At 43.6% G+C, this 18,606-nt stretch overlaps 1 protein-coding gene across 1 annotated transcript in view; it reads left to right on the forward strand.

Moving 5' to 3' along the window:
* FHAD1 (forkhead associated phosphopeptide binding domain 1) overlaps positions 1-18,606 on the forward strand; it is a 140,699-nt gene that overhangs the window by 11,402 nt on the left and 110,691 nt on the right. Inside the window, exon 3 of the mRNA XM_057723042.1 lies at positions 14,558-14,764. Coding sequence (XP_057579025.1) covers positions 14,558-14,764 — 207 coding nt within the window. The remainder of the gene's footprint in view (positions 1-14,557; positions 14,765-18,606) is intronic.

Genomic DNA, 18,606 nt, shown 5'->3' on the forward strand with positions numbered 1-18,606 from the left:
TGTTGTCCACCCATCAGATCTCCACTGATCTAAGGGGTGACGTATGGTACCTGTGTCATTTTAATTCACATTTCTTTCATTCTGAGCGAACACTTACATTTTGAGACGTCAGGCGACAGGTGGACGCTCTGTGGGGAAATCCACAGAGTGAAACAGGCCTGGGGAGGATGCACTTCCTGGCTCCCCAGCTGCACGTGCCCACTTGTCCTCCCGCCTGGGTCGTGCACCCATCCCACCCTCCCTCGCCCATCCCCACCCCACCCCTGACTCCTCCCCAAGTGCTCCTCGCTCTGGGTGTTCACCTATTTGGTCTCACCAGTCCTCGGGGAATTTTTTGAGAAATGGCAGCTGATTTCGTGGGTCCGTTCCCACCACAGCAATTGATGTGCTCACTTTCTCTCTGGCAGGTGGAATGCTTCCAAGAGGAAAAAGTTCAGAGGAAAGTGCTAGATTGTAATCTTATTTTTCTCACTTTTTTTATTGTGGTAAAATACGCATAACATAAAATTTACCATCTTAACCACTTTTATTAAATGTACAATTCAGTGGTGTTAAATACACTCACCCCCATCCATCTCCAGAACTCTTTTCATCTTGCAAAACCGACACCCTGTACCCATGAAACGACTTCCCATTCCTCCAACCTCCCAGCCCCTGGCAACCACCATCCTGCTTGCTGTCTCTATGAACTTGACCACTCTGGGTATCTCGTATAAGTAGACTCGTACAGGATTTGTCTTTTCGTGACTGGCCTATGTCACTGAGCGTAATGTCCTCAAGGTTCATCCATGTTGCAGCGTGTGTCCAGATCTCCTTCCTTGTTAAGACTGAATAATATTCCATTGTGTGGATAGAGCACATTTTGTTTATTCGTTCATCCAGCGATGGACACTTTTCCACCTTTCGGCTATTGCAACGATGCTATGAACGTGGGTGTATAAACATCTCTTCCAGCCCCTGCTTTCGGTTCTTCTGGATAGATACCAAACGTGGACTTGCTGGATCATATGACAATTTTATTTTTAGTTGTTTGAGGAACTGCCATGCTGTTTTCCATAGAAGCTGCACCAATTTGTATTCTCAGTGCACATGGGTTCCACTTTCCCCACATCCTCACCAACACTTGTTATTTCCTGTGTTTTTTTATAGTAGCCATCCTGATGGATGTGAGGTGAAAGAAAGAACATAATCTTTTTTTTTTTTTGGCTCTTTATTGGAATATAATTGCTTTACACTCTTGTACCAGTTTCTGAGGTACACCAAAGTCAATCAGCTGTATTTATACACATATCCCCATATTCCCTCCCTCCCGTGACTCCCCCCCACCCTCCCCATCCCAGCCCTCTAAGGCATCACCCATCATCGAGTTGATCTCCCTTTGTCATACAGCAACTTCCCACTGGCTGTCTGTTTTACAGTTGGTAGTATATATATGTCTATGCTACTCTCTCACTTCGTCCCAGCTTCCCCTTTGCCCCCCGCCCCCCACCCCGATCATAATCTTTTGAACAGCATACAGAATACAAGCAGCTACAGCACACATTTATGGACCACCTACTGTACCTCACATGGCTTTCTATATCATCTATGTATGTTCTGTATATATATTTATATATCCTCAGAACAAATCCTGTGCAGGTAGGAACTGCTATCATCAGTATTATCCTCATTCGAAGACACGGAAACGGGACTCAGAAAGGTTAAGGAACTTGCTCAAATCACACAGCTCATCGAGTTTCAGACTGAGCTGACTCAAGCTGCTAAAAAAAAGAAGTTTCACTTTTTGAGTGTAAATTTAGCTTTGGGAACATCTAATATCTAAATATTGGAAACTCCTCGTAAGTTAACTGAGATAACCAGATAATTTGACTAAAGTAGGGAAATTCCACCGTGTGGAATCCGGAATAGGGGTTGTCAGTGAAACATGAAATGAATGTTCTCGAGATCCTCGTTCAAACAACAGGCTGCGGTGGCACCATCTAGCGGGGGATGTGGGTAAAGAGGCAACGTTGACCTGGTGCTTTCCCAGGCAGGGGAGCACTGGGGCTGTTAGGTGGAGGCCCAGCAAGGACCCCAACTCATCTCTCCAACCCAGCCAGAGTAAGTTCTCTGCTTATAAGGGCTGGCGGGATTCGATTAGTCCCACACGGATAACCTAGCCTAGTCTCCCTCTTTTAACATCACTGATTAGTAACCTTGACATCCGCACAGTCCCTTTTGCCACGTAATGGACGTGGTTCCAGGGATCAGGGCATGGGCATCTTTGGGAGACCATTCTGCCCCGCACATTAGTACTACCTCCTGCCTGGACCATTGCTATGGGACTGGTTTGAGAGCTTTTTGGAAGAATCAGTAGGGTCAACGCCATAGGCCATGGAGAGAGATGGCTGGATGAGCTGGAAGGTGATAATACCATTACCAAGAGGGAAAGAGGCAGGATAGGTTGAGTGAGCACCTGCACATCCAGGAAGCAGCCAGGGGCCTGGAGATGAACCAGGGGTTGGAAATACACATCCACGAATCGAGGGGGCAGTGCAGAGGCCCCAGCGCGTGGACAGAGTGAGGAGGAAATGGACACAAGCCTAGAATCCTTGGGAGTACCTGAGGGAAGAGGAGCCCAGCACGGAGACCTGGCAGCAGTCAGAGAGGTGGCAGAGCCAGAAAGCTGTTGCCAGGATGGGGGCGTTAATAACAGACACAGCTTGCCTTGTGCCAGGCACTGTTCTTTGCGCTTTCGAGTGTATTAACTCATTTCATCCTCAGGAGGTAAGAGCTGTCGTTTGCCCCACTTTACAGATGAGGGTGTCGAGGCACAGATAGGCTGAGTGTCCTGCCTGAGGTCACAGAGGGAGTCTCGGGTGCTGGGAACCACGCTGGGGCAGTCTGACTTCAGGACCAGCCTCTCCCGGGGTCTTACCCATCCATCCAAAGTGCTCTCCCAGGGAGACTGAAGAGGAAGGATCCAGCTGTCGGGCAAGCAAAGAAGCTTCCTCTTTCCCAGACTCACCATCTCACCAGTGTCTGGCTGTTTTCTCATATCCTTATTCTTTTGAAAACGCCATTTTTTACTATTTCTGCACTACATCCCTTTCCTGAGGCTGCGGGGGGGTGGGGGGCAGGGGCTGGGATAGCCAAGAACCAAAAGGTTAAGAGAAATAGATCACACACACACACACACACATTAATTTCAAAAATGTTATCCCATTGCTTTGAACACTTCACCAAGCAGTATCTTTTGTCAGTGCTACAAAGTCCAGCTTATCAAACTCATTTTTGCAGCTCAGGGAGCAACCACAGAGGAGCAGAGAACCATGCCCTAGGCTGCACAGATGGAAAGTAGCAGAGGTGGGACTTGAACTCATGGCTTTCTAACTCCAGAGCCCATCCTCCTGCTCATAATAGAGAACATTTCACATTTGCCATATGTTCTGAGTCCTTTTGTATGTATTATATTATTTACACATCATCAATAACTTATAAGACTGTCCTTTTGTTACCCTCATTTACAGATGAGGAAACCGAGGTATCACTTGCCCAAGGTCACTGTGCTAGGAAGTAGGAGAGCTGGACTCAAGCCCAGGCCACCCACCTCGAAAGCCAGTCTAATAATCACCACGCTGTCCTGCCTCCCCACCCCCTGAACCACCAGGCCACGTGCCTCCCTCTAACAACAGTGTCAAATGTCACAGGGAGGCCCAGAGCCCCAGGGAGGCCACCAAGGGCATTGGCAGTGGGTTGAGGACCTAGTGGGAAAGGAAAGCTCTTGAAGCTGTTTGACAATAAAGGAAAGGAAGGGAGGAGGGGAGGTGTTTCTAGGCGGCGGCAATAGAGAGCACGTTCACAGGTTAGATGGAGGTTACCACTGTCAAGATGAGAATGCAAAAGAGGGGATCATTGAGGAGAGGGACCAGACCAGGGTGGGATGAAGGCAGGACCACCGTGAACCCCTTGGCAGCTAAGCGAAGACTTGAAGGTCACATCTAAGAGCTTCTCCGTGCCTGGGAAGTCCAGGTCCCGGCAGGGAGCTGAGGGCATATTCACAGGGGTATGGAGTGATGGAGGCAAGTTTCATGAAGTGACTCCGTGCAGGGCTCAGAGAAACCACGAAGGATAGTGCAGGGCCCAGAACTAGTACGAGTGGGGACTGTCCCTACCTCCAGACCTGAGGCGTGAGGGGCAGGGGCATTTCCTGGAACCCGGAGACCCAGAGAGCTGGGCAGAGTCCTCTGAGGGAAACTGTGGTCCCACAGAGAGGAAGCCAGGGGAATAAATACCCCCACCTCTCTCCTCCCTGCTTCGATCTCTAGCCTCCCCCCACCCCACCCGTTGGCCAAACCCAAGCAGAAAGAGGCAAGAAGCCCATCAGCTACTGATGCAGCTGCACAGGTGGGCCTGCTGGGCAGAGGTGGAAAGGGATGGAGGAGAATGGGGAGGAGCAGGTGGAGGATGCCCGGCAGGTGTGGGAGGTGAGGTCCTAGGAGGCTGCTATCAAAGTAGAAGGAAAAGCCAAAGACCAGGGACCTGGTGGCTGGGGGGGCCCAAAGGGAAAAATGGGCCAGACTCAGGAGAGAAGTGTGAGGGTGGCAGGAGGACTCGAGGGCCAAGATGAACTTGAAGGAGCTGATGAGCTGAAGCAGGGCCCAGCCTGGGCGAGGTGCCAGGCATTACCCACAGGGAGGGGAAGGGGAGCAAAGGCCATGTGACTCAAGGAGAGGACAGGAGGGAGGATAAGGAAGGCTGAGGTGGGAGGTTATGGTCTGAGACCGGGCTTCCCAGTTCCAGGTGATAAGGTTGAAACCTAGCTCCAAAAAATGTTCCAGGTACACGTCGAACCTCAGTGACAGGCAACATCATAAGCAAGTCAGCTTCCCGAGGAGGCTTCCTCAAAGCACGGTCATCATCAGAGCGGACGGTCATTGTTAGCAGATGTTTCAACGTCTCAATATTTTATGGACTCACTATATACTTTTTTTAAATATTTCTTTTTTTTTCTTTCTTTTTTTTTGGCGGGGAGAGGGTGGGCTGCATTGGGTCTTCGGTGCTGTACACGGGTTTTCTCTAGTTGTGGCAAGTAGGGGCTACTTTTCATTGCGGTGCGCAGGCTCCTCACTGCAGTGGCTTCTCGTTGCAGAGCACGGGCTCTAGGTGCTCGGGCTTCAGTAGTTGTGGCGCACGGGCTTACCTGCTCCGTGGCATGTGGGATCTTCCCGGACCAGGGCTCGAACCCATGTCCCCTGCATCGGCAGGCAGATTTCAACCACTGTGCCACCAGGGAAGCTCAGGACTCACTGTATACTTTTTAAAAATACTTAAAATGCAGGAGCCTTTAAAAATATGCACTTTTTTCCCGTATGAGGTTCCGCCCGACTCCCCTCTCCTTTAAAATCACTCTCTACTCTGAAAAGCACAGGGTATGAGTCAGAAGCACAGATTTTGGAGTTAGACTTGGGTCAAACCCTGACGTTTGCATGTGCCAGCATGTTGACATCAGGTGAGTCACTTCATCTTCGCCATTTTTTAAATCGTGGTAAAATGCATATAAATTTTACCATCTTAAACCACTTTTAAGTGTACAGATCAGTAGTTCTAAGTTTATTCACATTGTTGTGCAATGAGTCTCAGAATTTTTCATCTTGCAAAACTGAACCTGTACCCATTAAACAACAGCACCCCGTCTCCCCCTCCCCTAGCCCCTGGCAACCCCCGTTCCATTTTGTTTCTATGAGCTTGACTACTCTATGTACCTCCCGTAAGTGGAATCGTACAAAATTTGCCTTTTTGTGACACTTATTTCACTTAACACAATGTCCGCAGGGTTCATCCATGTGGTAGTAAGTGTCAGAATTTCCTGCCTTCTTAACGCTGAATAATATTCCACTGTGTGGATGGACCACATTTTGCTTATCCGGTCATCAGTCAGTGGGCACTTGGGTTGCTTCCACCTTTTGGCAGGTGTGAAAAATGCTGCTGTAAACATAAGTGTACAGATACCTCTTCAAGTTCTTGCTTTCAATTCTTTGGGCATACACCCAGAAGTGGACTTGCTGTATCATATGATAATTGTATTCTAAATGTTTTGAGACGCCACTATACTGTTTTTCACATCGGCTGCACCATTCTACATTCCTAACAGTGTGTAAGTCTTCCACTTTCTCCACGTCCTGGCCAACACTTGGTATTTCCTGTGGCTGTTTGTTTGTTTTTGAGAGTAGCCATCCTAATGGATATGAGGTGATATCTCACTGTGGTTTTGATTTGCATTTCCCAAATGATTAGTAATGTTGAGCATCTTTTTATATGCTTGTTGGCCATTTGTGTATCTTCTTTGGAGAAATGTCTATTCCAGTTCTTTGCCCATATTTGATCAGGTTATTTGGGTTTTGTTGCTGTTGTTGTTGTTGAGTTATAGGAGTTGTCTATATATTCTTCATACTAACCCATTTTCCAGATTCACGATTTGCAACTATTTTCTCCCGTTCTCTGGATGGCCTCTCAGCGTGTTTCTTGTGTCCTTTGATTCACAGAAGTTTTAAATTTTCATATAGTTGAATTTATCTATTTTCACCTTTGTTTGCTTTTGGTATCGTATCCAAAAAAGCATTGCCAAAACCAACATCATAAAGCTTTCCTTCTGTGTTTTCCTCTAAAAGTTTTATAGTTTTAGACTACATCTAAGTCTTTGATCCACTTTGAGTTAATTTTTGTATATGGTGTAAGGTAAGAGTCCCACTTAATTCTTTTGCGGTTTATCCCAGCATTATTTGATGAAAATACTGTACTTTCCCCATTGAATAATCTTGGCAACCTTGTCAAAAATCATTTGACCATATATGTAAAGGTTTATTTCTGTGCTTTCTATCCTATTCCATTGGTCTATAGTCCTGACCTTATGTCGGTATCACACTGTTTTGATTACTATAGTTTTGTATGTAGTAAGCTTTAAAACCAGGAAGTGTGAGACCTCCAGCTTTTTCTTTTTCAAGATTTTTTTTGACTATTTGGGGTCCATTGAGATACCAAATGAATTTTAGAATGGATTTTCTATTTCTGCAAAAACTGCTATTGGGATTTTGATAGGGACTGCGTTGAATCTGTAGATCGTGCTGGGTAGTAATGACGTCTTAACAATATTAAGCCTCCCAATCCATGAATACAGGGTGTCTTTCCATTTACTTGTGTCTTCTTTCACTTCTTTCATCAAGACTTTGTAGTTTTCCGTGTACACATCTTCTATCACCTTGGTAAAGTTTATTCCAAAATATATTATTATTTTTGATGCTATTGAAATGAGATTATTTTCTTAACTTCTTTTCCAGGTTGTTCATTATAAGTCATATAGAAACACAACTGATGTTTGTGTGTTGACTTTGTATCCCACAACTTTGCTGCTGAATTTTTATTCATTAGTTCTACAGGGTTGTGGTTTTTCATGGACTCTTTAGGATTCTGTACATATAAGATCATGTTGTTTGTGAACAGAGATAATTTTACTTCTTCCTTTCCAATTCAGATGCCTTTATCTCTCTCTTGCCTAACTGCTCTGACTAGGACTTTCAGTACTTTGTTGAATAGAAATGGCAGAAGCAGGTATCCTTTTCTTGTTCTTGATCTTAGAGGAAAAGCTTTCAGTCTTTCACCTCTGAGTGTGACGCTACCTGTGGGCTTTTCATGTTTGGCCTTTATTATGTTGAGGTGATTTCCTTCTATTCGCTGTTTGTTGAGCGCTTTTATCACGAAAGAGTGTTGCAGTTTGTCAAATGCTTTTTCTACATCGAGATGATCATTTTTCTTCCTTCTTTCCATCAAGGTGATGTGTTACATGCATTGATTTCCATATGTTGAACCACCAGTTCTGTATTCCAGGAATAAACCCCACTTGGTCATAGTATATGATCCTTTTAATGTGCTGTTGAATTCAGTTTGTTCATATTTTGTTGAGGATTGTGGTATCCATGTTCATAAGAGTTACTGGTCTGTAGTTTTCTTGTAGTGTCTTTGTCTGGTTTTGGTATCAAGGTAATGCTGTCCTCTCACTTCACCTTTTGAGTCTCAGCTTCTTCATCTCCAAGATGGAGATAACAACAGAACCCCTGTATAGGGCTGTCATGCAGATTAAATGAAAGAATGCACACAGAAGGCTTCAGCAGGGCCCAGTCAACAGGAAGCCCTCAAAATATGTTAGGTGGTGATGACAAATCAGTAACAGTTTATCTCAGAGTTGGACAGCTGAACAGGATGGAGCTTATACAGTCAGTCTATATTAGCAGCAGGGCTTCTGTCCAGTAGTAGCATCTAGCAACTTTCCCAGTAAAGGGAGCAAGTGGTATTACAGGGCAGAACTAAGAAGCTCTCTCCTGGCGTAACATGTGGTAGAGGCTCACTCAATTTTGTGGAATCACTTAAAACTTGATTTCCTAATAATGGCTTGATGGTTTTTGAGGAACTGAAAGTAGAAAAGCCTGGGAAGAGAAAAACAAAATGTGACACACAGAATTTCTCTCATTCATGGGTTATCAGAGGTTCATAGGACCAAAAGATCAGTGGGGATGGTGGTAAAGATGATGTGGGTCGCATTTTCCAGAGAACTCATGTGTTTTAATGTTTTTTTAATGCTTCATTTTTTGAACAGTTGTAGGTTTACAGGAAATTGAGCAGATAATACAGAGAGTTCCCCTATATCCACCCCCTCAACATGCGCAGAGTTTCCCCTATTATTAATGTCTTGCATTAGTGTGGTACATTTATTACAATCGATGAACCAATTATTGATGTGTTAATATTAACTAAGTCCATAGTGTCCATTAGGGTTCACTCTCTGTGTTGTACATTCTTTGGTTTTAACAAATGAATACTGACAAGTATCCACCATTACAGTATCATAAAGAATATTTTCATTGCCCTAAAATCCCCTGTGCTCCTCCTGTCCATCCTGAGCCCCTGTGCCCCTGGCAAGCACTGATCTTTTTACTATCCCTATGGTTTTACTTTCCTCAGAATTTTGTACAGTTGGAATCATACAGTATGTAACCTTTTCGGACTAGGTTCTTTCCCTAAGCGAAATGCATTTAAGATCCCTCCGTATCTTTTTGTGATTTGATAACTCATTTGTTTTTATCATGGATATTTCATTGTTTGGGTTACCACAATTTGTTTATCCATTTACCTTTTAAAGAACATCTTGGTTGCTTCCAGTTTGGGGCAATTATGAATAAAGATGCTGTAAGCATGTATCCAAAATAAATGAGTCTTCATGGATATAGAGAACAGACTTGTGGTTGCCAAGGGGGAGGAGGTTGCGGGAGGGATGGATGGGAGATTGGGGTTAGCAGATGTAAGCTCTTATATATAGAATGGATAAACAAAGTCCTACTGTCTAGCACAGGGAACTATAGTTAAACTATGATAAACCATAATGGAAAAGAATATTTTAAAAAAAGACTGCATATATGTGTATAACAGAATCACTTTGCTGTACAGCAGAAATTAACACATTATAAATCAACTATACTTCAATTAAATAAATAAACAAAATAAATGAGTCTTAAAAGTCAACAATAATAAAAAAATAGATAATCAACAAGGACCTACTGTATACCACAGGGAACTCTGCTCAATATTCTGTAATGATCTATAGGGGAAAAGAATCTGAAAAAGAGTGGCTATGTGTATATGTATAACTGATTCACTTTGCTTTACTCCTGAAAGTAATACAACATTGCAAATCAACTATACTGTAGTATAAAATAAAAATTAAATTTAAAAAAGTCAACAATAAGAAAACAACTCAATTGAAAAATGGGCAGAAGATCTGAAGAGACACCTCACTAAAGAAGATATACAGATGTCAAATAAGCATGTGAAAAGATGTTAAACATCATATGTCATTAAGGAATTTCAAATAAACATGAAATATATCATTTGTTTAGACTACTTTGATTTCTTTCATCAACATTTTGTAGTTTTCTTCATATAGCTCTGCATACAGCTAACCAAGTATTCTGTTAGATTTATTCCTAAGTACTTCACTTTTTTTTTTTTTTTGGTGCTAATGTTAATGGCATTGTGTTTTTAATTTCAAATTTCAGTTGTTCATTGTTGGTATATAGGAAAGTAATTGACTGTTGTATATTAATCATGTGTCCTGCAACCTTGCAATGCTGTAATTGCTTATTAGTTCCAGGAGTGCTTTTTGTCAGTTCTTTGGGATTTTCTGCATAGACAATCATGCCATCTGCAAAATGGGCAAAAGATGTGAACATACACCTCACCAAAGAATATTTTTTCCTTCCCAATCTATATATCTTTATTCTCTTTTCTTGTCTTATTGCATTAGCTTGGACATACAGTACAATGTTGAAAATGAGTGGTGAAAGGGGACATCTTTGCCTTATTCTTGATCTTAATTGGAAAGTTTCTGGTTTCTCACTATTAAATATGATGTTAGCTTTAGAGTTTTTATAGATGTACTTTATCAGGTTGAGGAAGTTCCCCTCCATTCCAGATTTGCCAAGAGTTGTGGTGGTGGTTTGTTGGTTTGTTGGTTTATCATAGATGGGTGTTAAATTTGTTCACATTTTTTTTTCACCTACTGATATGATAATGTGATATCTCTTCTTTACACTGTTGATGTGATGGATTACATTAATTGATTTCCAAATGTTGAACCAGCCTTGCATACCTGGAATAAATCCCACTTGACTGTGGTGTATAATTCTTTTTGTACATTACTGGATTCAATTTGCTAATATTTTGTTGAGGATTTTATGAGAGATATTGGTCTGAGAGATATTGGTCTGCAATTTTCCCATGTTCATGAGAGATATCGATCTGCAGTTTTCCTGTCTTGTAATATCTTTATCTGTTTTTGGTATTAGAGTAAGTTTAGCCTCACAGAATGAGCTAGGAACTGTTCCCTCTTCTTCTATTTTCTGGAAGAGATTATAGAGAACTGGTATCATTTTTTCCTTAATGTTTGATAGAATTTACCAGTGAACCCATCCAGGCCTGGTGCTTTCCATTTTGGAAGGTTATTCATTATTGATTCAGATTCTTTGTAGATATGAGTCTATTCAGAGTATTTATTTCTCCATGTATGAGTTTTGGCAGGTTGTGTCTTTCAAGGAATTGGTCCACTTCATTAAGTTATAAAATCTGTGGACATGGAATTATTCATCATATTCCTTTATTATCCCTTCAGTGTCCGTGGGATCAGTACTGATGGCCTCTCTTTCATTTCTGATTTTAGTAATTTGTATCTTCTCTCTTTTTTTTCTCAGTTATCCTGCTACAGGTTTGTCAGTTTTATTGATCTCTTCAAAAAACAAAAACAGCTGATTTTGCTATTCTCTGTTGTTTTCCTGCTTTTTATTTCATTCATTGCTTCTTTTCTTCTGCTTATGGTGGGCTTATATTGCTCTTCTTTCTCTAGTTTCATAAGGTGGAAGCTTAGATCTTCTTTTCTAATGTATGCCTTCAATGCCATAAATTTCCCTCCAAGCACTGCTTTCACTGCATCTCGCAAATCTTCATAGGTTGTGTTTTCATTTTCATTTAGCTCAAGATAAATTTTTATTTCTCATGAGATTTCCTCCTTGACCCATCTGTTGTTTAGAAGTGTGTTGTTTAATTTCCAAATATTTGGGGATTTTCCAGCCATCCTTCTGGTATTGGTTTCTATTTTAATTCCACTGTGGTCTGAAAGCATATTTTGTATAATCTCTATTCTTTTAAATTTGTTGAGGTATATTTTGTGGCCCAGAATGTGGTCTGTTGGGTGAATGTTGCATATGAGCTTGAGCAGGATGTGTGTTTTGTTGTTGCTGGAGGAAGTGGTATGGTTGCCAATGAGATCCAGGTGGTTGATAGTGCTGTTCAGTTCAATTTTATTCTTACTAATTTTCTGCCTGGTGGATCTGCCCATTACTGATACAGGGATGTTGAGGTCTCCAACTCCATGGTGGATTCATCTGCTTCTCCTTGCAGTTCTGTCAGGTTTTTTGTTTTTTGTTTTTTTTAATTATTTTGGCTGCACCAGGTCTTAGTTGCAGCACGCGGGGTCTTCGTTGTGGCATGCAGGATCTTTAGTTGTGGCATGCAGTCTTCTTAGTTGCAGCATGTGGGCTCTTAGTTGCAGCATGCATGTGGGATCTAGTTCCCCAACCAGGGATCGAACCCAGGCCCCCTGCACTAGGAACGCGGAGTCTTACCCATGGGACCACCAGGGAAGTCCCAGTTCTATCGGGTCTTGCCTCCCATATTTTGATGCTCTAGTGTTGGTCACACACAATGAAGGATTGTTATGTCTTCTTGAAGAATCGACCCCTTTATCATTATGTATCGCCTCTCATTATCCCTGATAACTTTCTTTGCTATGAAGTCGGCTCTACCTGAAATTAATATAGCTACTCCTGCTCTCTTCTTGTGTTTCAGTGTTTTAAGTGCCAAAGTGTTTGGTAGGAATTTGCAAAGTGAGTAAGGGCACAGTCATTTGAATCAGGCGAACCTGGGTACAAGCCAGGCGAGTCAGGCTGGGTGACGGTAGGCACACTTAATCATTCTACGCCTCAGTTTCCTCATCTAAAAAATGAGGAACTATCTGACCTACTGTACAGCACAGGGAACTAAACTCAATATCTCGTAATAACCTGTAATGGAAAAGAATCTGAAAAAGGATATATATATATATATATATATACACACACACACACACACATATAAATGTATAACTAAATCACTTTGTTATACACCTAAAACTAACACAACATTGTAAATCAACTATACTTCAATAAAAAAATTAAAAAGTTTAAAAATGAGGAAATATCCTTTTGGATTAGAGTGAAGATGAAATGGGATAATGCAATAAAGCACTGAGCAAATTTCCTGGCATTTCTGTAATTAATATATTCTACTAATATATGCACTTATATTATCATATAATCATATAGTATAAGCTATTATATTATTAATATAAACTATTGGTTATTATTATATTGTGGGAAGTTAGTATAGATTTCTAAGTCCAAGCACTCTTTTTGAAAGTTGGATGAGGCACTCTGAGAAGAATAACTTAGAAAGTAATTGCAAAGTCTCAGGCTGGAGTGGATGGCTCATAGGCAGTGTCCTGAAAAGACAGAAGATGTCACACGTGCCCTGCCGCCCTTAGTCCAGGATGCCAGGGCCGGAGGGAATGTGGTACTTCCTCCTTGGTGCTGAGTTTTGCTCACTCTTCTTATTAAAGTGAAATTACACAGGAGCCTTCTGCCCACCCCCACCCCCCACCCCACCCCCCTGCTGATTCACTGTGTGGGGTTTCTTTCTTTTGGGGGAAATGTGGCCACACCAGGGCCCCTATTGAAAAATAGATCATCTTTGGTTAGATAAATTCTGATTAGCTTTTAAGAAGCAACAGAAATAATCACATGGGAAAACCTTCATTGTACACCAAGGCTTTTAAAATGTAGTTATAAAACTGTGCTGTGTGGTATAAGCACAATTGTGTTTAAACTTTTTAAAAAGATTGTAAGCATAGAAAAAAGACTGGAAAGATGTGAACCACCATGTTCACAGTGCCTGCCTCTGGGGGACGGGGGTGTAAGTGATTTTAATGTCTTCTTTGTGTTTTTCTCTAGTTCTCATCTTCTTTTTCTTTTTTTTTTTCTTTTTTTAAATTTTTTTTTCTATTTTTTAATTTTTTTAAATTTATTTTTTGGCCATTTTGGGTCTTCATTGCTGCGCATGGGGCTTTCTCTAGTTGTGGCAAGCAGAGGTTACTCTTTGTTGTGGTGGGCGGTTTCTCATTGTGGTGGCTTCTCTTGTGGAGCACAGGCTCTAGGTGCTCAGGCTTCAGTAGTTGTAGCATGTGGGCTCAGTAGTTGCAGCGCACGGGCTTAGTTGCTCCACAGAATGGGGGATCTTTCCAGACCAGGGATCGAACCGGTGTCCCTTACATTGGCAGGCGGATTCTTAACTACCTTACCACCAGGGAAGTCCCTAGTTTTAATTTTCTGCAATATTAAAAGAAAAATGTTATTTTTTAAGTGAATAGAACAAACAATTGAAAACCACAATTGTTACAAAACCTCCCTGTGACTATAACTCTTGCAGTAAATGCACAGTTGTCACTTGCCAGCTGACCTTTCTGGTTTGTGTTGGGCCATTTCTCCTGTCTTGCTGTTCAGGACAACCAAAAGGATACTTGCGTGGGCATCAGAGAAATATAAAGTGGCCAATTCGTGGCCAGTTCCCCCTCCCCCCGGCCCGGAGTTCCCTTGTGCCTCTGTGTTGCCTGACTCCCTACCCCAAAACTGGGCACCTCTTCTGGATCTGGTGTCAGACAGAGCCCACAGCCCTCCACTCACTAGCTGTGTGGCCTTAGGCAAGTCACTTAGCCTCTCTGACCCTCAGCATCCTCCTGTTAAAATAAGGATCGCAGTGCGCATCCGGCCAGGTGAAGCGGTCAGCACATCGGGACACCCAGTGTCAGCGGCACTGGCGAATGTTAGGGCCGCCCCGTTATTCCTGTTTTCCTGACTGTGACTGCCCCCCTTCTCCGTTTCAGTCTGCGGACATCGACAACCATCACGCGCTCATTGAATACAATGAGGCCGAGGGCACCTTCGTTCTCCAGGACTTCAACACCCACAACGGCACCTTCGTCAACGAGTGCCACATTCAGAACGTGGCTGTGAAGCTCTTACCCGGAGACATCCTGAGGTTTGGAACTGGAGGGCTGACCTACGAACTGGTCATCGAAAACCCAGCCTCGGTGAGTCCAGGCCCCTGCGGGGTCGTGGGGTGGGGTGCAGAGGGGCCGTGTTGTGTCGCCTTCCGTGCTGCCCTGGGGCTCAGATACGACCAGAGGTGGAGCTCCCCCGGAGCGCGTCGCTCTGCTTCCACGCTGCACACACCGTGGCCGCCACGGACCCGGTTCTGCGACCCTGCGAAGAGGAGGAGCGAGTCCCCCCGCCCTCTTCTGGGCATTTCGTGGAATTACATGCAAGAGTTGCCTAGCGACCAGCCCAGAACGAAAGCCTTTTTCCTGAAAAGTGAAGCTTGGCGAGGGGAGGTGGAAAGCAGGTGTGTGCTTTTGAAGATGCAGCGATGGATGCTTCCTTTTTTAGGCAGATCAGTCCTCTGCAGCTTCCTAGCTTTGCGACCTCGGCCAGGGTTCTTTGCCTGCCTGGGTCTCGGTCTTCTCAACAGTGCAGCACATGGAGAGTATCTATGTGTAAAGTCAGTCTCCGGCAGGAGTAGACACTCAATGCCTCGCAGCTGCTATGACACCCCAGATCAGAAATGTTCCCAGGATCAGGACCTAAAGTATGGCCCCAGGTTAAACGGAACATAACCCAAAACTCGCCCATCAAAGCTCAGTCACAAGAAGCACCCGGTTCAGTAGAGAGGCAGGTTGGGGGCTGGTTTAGCGACATGGGCGTGGGTCAGAACCCCTGCTCTGCCACTGGCCCACTCGGTGCACTCTTGCACAAACCATCGGGCCACTCAGAACCTCAGTTTTCTCATCTACAAAGTGGGGCCGACAGCAGCAATGACCTTGCAGGCTTATCTCAAGGGCTGAATGAAATGGTTATAATTGTAAAAGTCTCAGCAGAGCGCCCGTTCGTGGTGAGCACACAATTAATACCTGTCGTGTGTGTCCCAGAGAGACGGTGTGTTAACCTCACTCCCCACCACCAAGAACGCTGTATGGACTGAGACCTCCGAGGCTTAAAATCCTTTCTGGGACAAGGCTGGGTATAATAGATAAAGTCTAGAGAATCTGGGCAGAATCCTGGGGTGTGGGTCCCACAGGCAGCCCTAAGGATGCACTCCAAGAAGACCAGCAGTTCCTCAGGCTGCAGGGCCCGTGCATCCACATCCATCCCATTTGGCTTTGAAAACCTGGGGCAGTTTTCTCCTGCTGCTGCTCAGCCTCTTTTTCCTCCTTGGACCAACATGAAAGCGTGCTCGCTCGTGGGATGCACTGGGGTCCACTGGCCACCCTGAGAAGGGGCTCCTGACCCAGGAGGTGTTGACCTGATCAGGGATTCTCAACACGAGTTCTAAGGATCCCCCTCGTCAGAACCACATGGGGAGCAGACCAACAGTGAAGATCTAGGCTTTGCCCCAGGCCTGAGGACTCATACTTAGGGTTCCCAGATGAAACACAGGACACCCAGTTAAATCTGAATTTCAGATAAGCACCAAATAATTTTCATGTTACAAGTGTGTCCCAAATATTGCAAGGAACCACTTATGCTTCAAAAAAAATTACCTGGTGTTTATCTGAAATTCAGATTTAACTGACACCCTATATTTTATTTGTTTATTTGTTTGTTTATGTGAAATCTGGCAGCTGTGCACATCCTCCCTGGGAGTGGGGCCTGGGAATAGGCATTCTCACAGGCTCGCTGGTGATTCTGATGCACCCCCAACAGCAGGGAAACTCAAACTTAGAATCATTTGTATGGAACACTTACAGAATTGTTTAGGGATCAAAGAAAAAGGGATTTCAAACCCCCAAGCCTGAAAATCTAAGTTCGTGACGTTTGAGTCAATGTTTCCCTAACATGTCTAATTACAAGAATTTTTCAGGAATGTTCAGTAAAATGACAGGTTCCCAGGCCCCCTCCCTGGGAAATTCTGACTTTGCGGCTTGCCCGTGGCGGGAGGAAGGGGGGCAGCAAACAATATCTGCATTTCCTCCCATTTTTTTCATACAAAGATATTTATTGAAATATTCTTTATAGGGACATACAGTTTAAAACCTAAATTTCCATCAAAAGGGGAAATTTATAAGGCGTTTATAAGGAAATTTATAAGGAAATTATAAGGAGTTTGTTCATATATGGAATACTGTGCTGCCTTTTAAAAACACAGCTTTATTGAGATATAATTGACATACAGTAAACTGCACATGTTTAAAGTCTATAATTGGACAGGCTTTGACACCTGTGAAACCATCACCATAATCAAGGCAGTGAACAGATCCTTCACCCCCCAAAGTTTCCTCCAGATCACAGCACCGGTGTGTGTGCTTGTTCTTAACAGCTTCACCGAAGTACAATTTACATAACATAAACTTCACCCATTTTAAGTGTCCAATTCAATCAATTTTAGTACATTTACGGAGTTACACAGCCATCACCACAACCTGCTCTCAGAACATTTTCACCCATTTCTATCACCCCAAACCTTGGAGAAACCTCGGAGGTACTTCATTTTGGGGGTTGTTTTTAAGTTTTAATTTTTAATTTTCTAAATTGTGGTAAAATACACATAAAATTTACCATCTTCTCCATTTTTAAGCGTACAGTTCAGTGGCATTAAATATATTCACATTGTTGTGCAGCCACCACCACCATCCATCTCCAGAACTTTTTCCATCTTCCCAAACTGAAACGCTATGCCCATCGAATAAGAACTCCCTCTTCCTTCCTCACCCCACCATTCTTTCTGTGTTTGTGAATTTGACTATTCCAGGGACCTCACATAAGTGGAATCTTACATTGTTCGTCCTTTCATGACCATCTTATTTCACTTAGTATGATGTCCCCAAGGTCCATTCCGGCTGAATAACATCCCATTGTATGGGTCCACCCCGTTATGTATCTCCATCCATCCATCCATGGCCACTTGGGTTGCTTCCACCCTTTGGCCACTTCGAGTAAGTTTGTTATGGGTGTACAAATATGGAAGGGGGACTTTATTTTACAACATGCTTCTTATATAAGTGTGGGAAACAGTGATGGCGACCTCTAACCTTGAGTAGATAAGAAGGAAGAAGATGCTTTGTAAGAAGAGAAACCAGTAGAGCAGCAGGAGGAATCACTGACATGAACAGCACTGTGCTAAGCAATTCACCTGCTTTCCCTTATTTCATGCTCACAGCAACCTGTGAGGTGGGTTCTCCCATGATCCCCATTTTACAGACAAGGAATCTGAAACTCAGAGAGGTTAAGTAATTTCCCCAGGGTCACACAGCTAGTTAGCGCAAATTTAACAGTATCCCCACTTGTGGATAAAGGAGGGGAGAAAACCATTTAGTCTGATGCTAGCTGGAGCAGTAGCCTCGACTGGTTTCCACATAGAGCAAAGCATACTCTGATGGTCACTCGAACATACATGGATTTTTTCAATTCTTATTTCTACACGCACTTGCGCCTTGCTTCATTTCTCAGGTGACTGCAGGCAGCTGCACAAGTGTTCCCCTGTCTGTGCCCAGAGCACTTTGTTGGACTCTCCCCCACCCCATTTTCTCAAAAGTGCTCTCTGCTGGGGCGTCCCCAGGTTGAGCAACTTCCATCCTTGAAGCTCTTATTCGTGGACGGGTCCTTTGCAGGGCCTGGGTGAGGGTGGCCTGTGGACTAACACATTGCTATAACATGTTCCTACAAATTTCACTTCCTGATGACCCCGACCTGCGGGCCGTTTAAAAGAAGAGAAAAAAAGAGGAGGAGAAAGGGAGAGGTATTAAAGAGCATCTCTCATCAAATATTTTGAGGCCCAGTTTTTCTAAGAAATTCGTGGCTGTCTTGTTTCCTGCGTGTCTTTGTTTCCAATTGATTTTGGGGTCCCAGGTGAGGGCACTGTGTTTCCTCCTTGGGTGAA

The sequence above is a fragment of the Hippopotamus amphibius genome, chromosome 1 (assembly GCF_030028045.1).
Source record: "Hippopotamus amphibius kiboko isolate mHipAmp2 chromosome 1, mHipAmp2.hap2, whole genome shotgun sequence".
NCBI classification, from domain to species: domain Eukaryota; kingdom Metazoa; phylum Chordata; class Mammalia; order Artiodactyla; family Hippopotamidae; genus Hippopotamus; species Hippopotamus amphibius.